General features: G+C 49.5%; 1 protein-coding gene across 5 annotated transcripts in view; it reads left to right on the top strand.

Annotated features, from left to right (window-relative positions):
- The first annotated feature begins 2,006 nt into the window (after positions 1 to 2,006).
- PRKD1 (protein kinase D1) overlaps positions 2,007 to 6,135 on the top strand; it is a 143,500-nt gene continuing 139,371 nt past the window's right edge. For 4 of the 5 annotated variants that reach the window (XM_037395007.1, XM_037395005.1, XM_037395006.1 and 1 more), the window contains exon 1: positions 2,010 to 2,876. In XM_037395007.1, coding sequence (XP_037250904.1) covers positions 2,694 to 2,876 — 183 coding nt within the window. In that variant the 5' untranslated portion in view covers positions 2,010 to 2,693. Of the gene's footprint in view, positions 2,877 to 6,135 lie in introns of all 5 variants that reach the window. The other variant, XM_037395008.1, reaches the window with a different exon arrangement.

The raw sequence follows: 6,135 nt of genomic DNA, 5'->3' as shown, positions 1-6,135 counted from the left end.
TCCAGCAGTTTTTCCAGCTGTGCATGTACAGATCAGCTCAACCAGGCACACACACTGTATCAGGTCACAGGGAAGAGAACAGACTGCTGCGGACAGTCTTTCCCCCTCCTTGGCATCAGCACAATAATTCTCCCATCTGGAAGGATCATGAAATAGATGACATTTCAGTCAGTACAACAGGCCAGGTTGTACTCAGGATCACATCATGTGATTTCACTGAAACCTTTTATAAACAGCATTTGTATATGACTGGCTGACAATGCTGAAGAAGTCCTGCCCTCAAGTATTCTGGTTACAAAGGTGTATCCAACATGGCCGATACACTAATCAAACAACTCAGAAACCTACAACTTTGTTTTCAAACACTGTAATCTTTCTTTTTGAAGAAAAACTTGTGTCAATGTCTGCACAGAGGATGTGGGCCTGTGGGTGAGTCACAACCTATGAGCTCTATCACTAGATATCGCATAGATGAGAAAACCAAGGATATACAATTCCCAGCATTGCCACTGCTACCTCTCCTCTTTGGTTACTTTAAGAGTGGCAAAAGAGCTGTAACACAGTGTATAGTAGCTAAGGTCATATACAGCTGTCATTTTTCCACTCTTTCCCTTGAAAGCAAATATCATCACGTGATCCTGTAATTAAATATGGCAAAGGCAGGAGAGAGGGGGAGAACTCACCACCCATGTTGCCATCAAAGCCACATCTGCTTTTGCCACAGCAAGCTGTAAGGAAGACACACTCAGAGAGTAGCTGGTGACACTTTACTGCATTCAAAGATCACCTGAACAATGAAGCAAGGCTGCAGGATCTTCTAATGTTTTTCTTTCAATAGGGGAGAAGTAGGAACTGCAGCTCGAAGAAAAGAAACTACCACCAGCTACCTGATGTGGTGCTTGCCTTGCATTTGAACTTATGACAGCCAATCAGGGATGGCACCTGGACCTCATATGCCCTTCCTGCTACAGATTCAGCCATGGACCTTGCAATTATCCCATGCTGACTCCTGTACAGAAAAGCTGGCTGGACTATGGGATCATTGGAAGCTTGCAGAAGTTATAATGCCTCAGCAGGCTATGACCTGGGAGTATAAACATACATGCTGCAAAATATCCAAACACCAAAATATCTAGTATGTGGGAAGCTGTGAGGAAAGAGCCCGTTGCAACGCTTAACCAGCATAGCCAGGGTACACTACTGTACTGAAACTGATTAGTTCCTAAAGAAATACTGCAGACAACAGCAAAATTAAGTATGACTTTCAACAGCAAAACCAAAGAATATGGTTGAAGACAAGTATTACTCCTCAGGTAATAAGAAAAAGTCAACTAAGTGGGCCTTGTAATCATCTCATTCTAGAGTGCTGACGTTTGCAGCAGATTTGGTAGTCTGTAGAAGATGCAGATTAAAATGCAGCAATTTCAAAGGAACATTCACCAACAAAAGGGATTCAAAACTTATATAGATAGTAAGGTGCTGTGCACGTGCAAATCCCAGATGGTAAGTGAGCTGACAATAGAAAAATAGGTCCTAATATGACAGCTGATCAAAACGAAACAACACTGCAGCTGTGCATTTGGTCAGAAAAGCAGTCTGTAAAGAAACAGGTTGTAAATTTCATCAAACACTGTACTTAGAAACATACATTTAGTACTGCCATCATTACAGGTGCCACACATACAGCTGAGGAGTTTCTCTTTGTACCTAAAATATTTTCAGTTCATGTTCCCATTGCCTTCACAGATTTCCAAGTGGAGATTAGTGATGGACTTCTAGAGCAAACGCTGCCTGCCACCGGTGCTGCTTGCGCAAACAGATGGGTCTTGCACTGATCCTGAAGGCTGGGAGAGATAACTCGTCCCGGTTTTAGGTGGCAGGGAGCTCCTCCTCAGGACAGAGGGCTGGTGAAGCTGGAGGGCGGTTTGGAGGAGAGGTGGGTGCGAGCCCTCCCCTGCTGTTTCCCCCAGCCCTGCGGGGGCTGCTGGAGGAGGCGGCGCGGCCGGGCTCCCGCTGCCCCGGCACTTCTCTTCGTCCTGGGGGGCCGCACCCGCCACCCGCCCGGCGGAGGCCGCCGTGCTGCCCGACAGCGAGGGCAAACCCCGACTCTCCTCAGGGCCGGCCTCCACCTGCGGCCCGGGAGGCGCAGAGGACCGGGCGAGGCGGGACGAAGGCGGCTTTGAGGTGCTGCCCGACGGGGGTGACGGGGGAAGCTGAGGCTCGGCCCCCCGCAGCCCAGTGACTGGGCCGGGGCGGGACACTGGGAACCGAGGCGAGGCGAGCTCCCGCCGCGGGGGGGGGCAGCCGCCGCCGTGTGGTGGCGGAGCGGCGCGGCCCGGCCCAGCTGGGCGGTGGGCCCGTCCCGGCGGAGGGCGCGGCCCGTCCCGCCCCCGCGCCGCGCACAGCGCCAACAGCCGGAGCGGCGGCACCTCCTCGGCGCGCTGGGCCGGGCTCCCCCCTCGCCCTTCGCGTCTCTCTCACCGCCTTTTCCTGTCTGCATCCTCCCGGCCCGCCGCCCCCCCTCCCCTCGCCATTTTCACCCGGGAGGAGCGCGGTGCGACTTCCCTGAAACTTCGCGGGGGAACTCGCCCGGCTCCTCCGCGGCGGCCGCAAACTTTCCGCCGCGGCGCCCGCCTCTCCTGCGGCGTCCCCGACCCCTCGGCTTCGGCGGCGGCTCCGGTGGGAAGTTTTCAATGAGCGCCCCTCCGCTGCTCCGGCCGCCCAGCCCGCTGCCGGGGGCTGCTGCCGGCGGCGGCGTCGCCTTCCACCTCCAGATCGGGCTGAGCCGGGAGCCGGTGCTGCTGCTGCAGGACTCCTCGGGGGACTTCAGTCTTGCCCACGTCCGGGAAATGGCTTGCTCCATCGTCGACCAGAAGGTAAGAAGGACCCCCGGAGTCGAGCCCCCTCCCGCCGCCGCCCGCCGCAGCCGCTGCCGGCAGCGCTGTTGGTGGCAGCGAACTTTCCGCTCCTCGGCCTCCCGGGGCTGGCGACACCGATCGGAAGTTCCCCGTGTCTCTGCCGCCCCCACCCCCCCCCGGTGCCGAGGAGGCTCCATGCGGGATGCTCGCATGCCAGCTTGACTCTTATTTTGTTTGGCAGTGGGTGCAATTAGCTGTGCTAATAACTGTTGTTTAAAACAAACCCCAGCCGGATCTATCTGCCCGCTTTTTAATGCTGCGGAAGGCGGCGGGGGGGCGGGGTGGGTGGGGGGGGTGGCGGGTAGAAAACCTGTCAGCTGCGATGGCAGCGCGGCGCCCTGGGGCAGTCCGCGCGCTGTCCCGGCCTCTGCTGGCAGAGGAAACTTTACACTAAAAAAAAAAAAAAAAAAAAAAAAAAAGGCAAACAGCAACAAGGAAAAACCAGCCCCAAGAGCCCAGGATTCACAGCGGCGCGCCCGCCGCCGTGCCGGGCAGCCCGGGCCGGGGGGCACCGCAGCGGCGCCGGCGCTGCCCGCCGTGGGCCGGTGCCAGCCGCGGGGGTGGGCGCCGCGCCGGGGGCAGAGGGACCTGCTGGCGCTGGGTGCCAGCCCCGGGAGCTGGCAGGTGGCCGCGGTGGGGGGGGGGGGGCTGAGTCAGCCCTCGCTGGCAGCTGCTGCGGGCGGCGGTGGGTCGGCCGCCGGGCGGGGGGCGCCGCCGGCTGCAGCGCTGACCCCGGGGAACGAGGTGGCACCGCCCGCGGGGGCGGCCCGCGTCGCTGCGGAGCGGTGGCATCGGCAGGCGCAGGTACTGCTCAGGGTTGGGCCAGCCGCTGAAGCCACCTCGCCGGCGCCTGAATCTGCGCCGTCCCTTGCCTTCTCCCATTTCGGTGTGGTACCGAGCGTGTGGCACGCTGAAATAAAGTTCTGCCTTACCGGTGTGTGCGGTGTGGAAGACCCACGTGAAAGTTACGTCGTGATTGCAAAGAATAAATAAAAAGACTAAATATTCAGGATGGTTATGATGGGAAAAGTTGGGCTTCCCCCCTGTCTTTACTGAAGGGAAGTAATTTCAGGCGGGGATATTTTTTTTTATTTTCAAAGTTGAGAGCTTTGCCTTATGTCAGTTTGTAGAGCCCATCAATCTGAACTTCACTAAATAGCAGAATTTCCTTTTTTTCTGAAGAGCAACTAGTGAAGTTTTCAAAAAAGTATCAAATATGCATGTTCATTTCTAAATTTTGTATTTTTTGTAGTTTAAGAAATGGTTACGTGCTTTAATCGATTCTGAAGAAGGGTGTACCCTTCTTTTTAGCATTACCATATCTGCTTTCAGAGCTAGGCCAGAGCTTGTTAACTTGGTCACATACATGTCAGAAACAACTTAAATACTTTTAATACTTCACCATTCATAAGTTATTGTGCTAGTAGTAATGGAAGTGTTAAGATTGCTGTATGCATATTTTTGTGCTTCAGTAGTTTATTCATTTCAGGGGTTTACTGTAAACTTGACTCCAATCCTCGTTTGCTAGCACATCTCATTTTCTTTAGACAATGGTACGTTGTTGGCTTGTGCTTATAGAGTTGGATTTAGGTGACTAAATACTGACATAAAAATTTTGAACATTTGAATTTGTTGCATTTTCTTGACTACATAAAAAAGTATCATTTAGCTGCTTCTCTGCAGAGCACACTTGAATAAGGAACCTTCTTCTAGTCAGTTTCTCGAAGCCCAAATATCTGCTTTGCTTTCCCAAAGCTCTTGTTGAGAAGAAAGTGGCAGAAAGGGAAAATGGGAAGACAGACAGACTTTGTGGTTGTTTGGGTTTTTTTGTTTTGTTTTTGTTTTGTTTTGTTTTTTCCCTTGTCAAGTGGTGGCCTCTACCTCCTCTGCTCTGTAGTTTAATTTGTGTTATTTGGTCCTCAGAATTTCTGTTTTAGGCTTAAACCTTCAAGTATATTTGTATACGTGACTTCACTAACAATTTTACTAAACATGATAGGATGGTTACATATACGAAGTTACCTAGCATAGTGGCAGAGACCTGCTTTTCAAAGACATTATGTAGTACCTAGAACTGTTACAAGTTAACTTTTGTGTGTTGCAGATTTGTGTTTTTCTCTTCTCCTGAAATAATTTGAAGCATAGTTTACCCTGGATTTTTATGAGAAAGATGTACTCGCTTATCACATTCAAGCAGGAGACTATACTGTAAAAAGTATTGTTTATTGAAATACCACAGTATTTTCAAATTTCTTTGGGTCTGTAAAGTAGTGGCCTTCCAGGTAACATTTTTGTCCCAAAGTCTCTGTGCGGTTTGGATTGCTTAAGCAATATATAAGGATGAGAATATGTGATTTTGTTTTTGTCTTTGGCTGTCATGTTAGACTGCTAAAATCAACTCTGTTTCTGTGGCGTGCTGTTAAATATTAAAGCAGTCCCCTCGTACACAACTTTATTTTTAGGATTGTGCTGAATTCCTTTAGTATCAGTGTCAGATGATCTGTTTATAGAGAGCCTCTTCCACAGTAATGTGGTTATACCTGACTCAAGATATTTGTGACCCTTATAGTGCAGAGATTTATACACCAACTTAATTTAGTGGTATTCAAAATTTATGTTGAACTAAGCTGCTCACAGTGTGCAGAGTGGACCATTATTTAGGCCTGAGAATGTTAATATGGAGGGGGTGTGTGTAGAGATGTATTTAGGTGTGCATGTGTGTATGTATGTGTAAAACCACTATTTCTATATCTTTATATGGTTTTAGTTATAAGTAATCAATATGTGCATGCACGTGCATATTATGTAAATTATACATAGCAATGACAGTTTTATAAGGTTATCTTTAGATATAAACAAACACACATTTGCATATATTTACACTAGTGGACTTTAAACAGCATCTGAAGTGCAAAGGTTAGGTTTTTCTAATTTGGGTAGAGAATGTAATTACATTAATATTCTGCCTGTATATGATGTAAAAAATTGAATGAGCAAAAGGGTGTCTTTTTCTTCATTGTCCATGAGAGGCGTTCTTTCAGAAATTTCATCCTGAGATAACTCTATGGAAATCTTAACAGCTCTGAAGATGGAGTGGTACGTACCAGTTTCAGGCATAAATTCCAAAACATTTAAATCTGTTAACTGCCTAGAAGACAATGAAATTTGATTCCTTTGCATTTGTGTATTTTGTTTGTCTTTCTTAGAACCATTGGCA

The sequence above is a fragment of the Falco rusticolus genome, chromosome 7, assembly GCF_015220075.1.
Source record: "Falco rusticolus isolate bFalRus1 chromosome 7, bFalRus1.pri, whole genome shotgun sequence".
Lineage (NCBI taxonomy): Eukaryota > Metazoa > Chordata > Aves > Falconiformes > Falconidae > Falco > Falco rusticolus.
The sequence above is the reverse complement of the archived record's forward strand: the minus strand, read 5'-3'. Positions and strand labels throughout refer to the sequence as shown.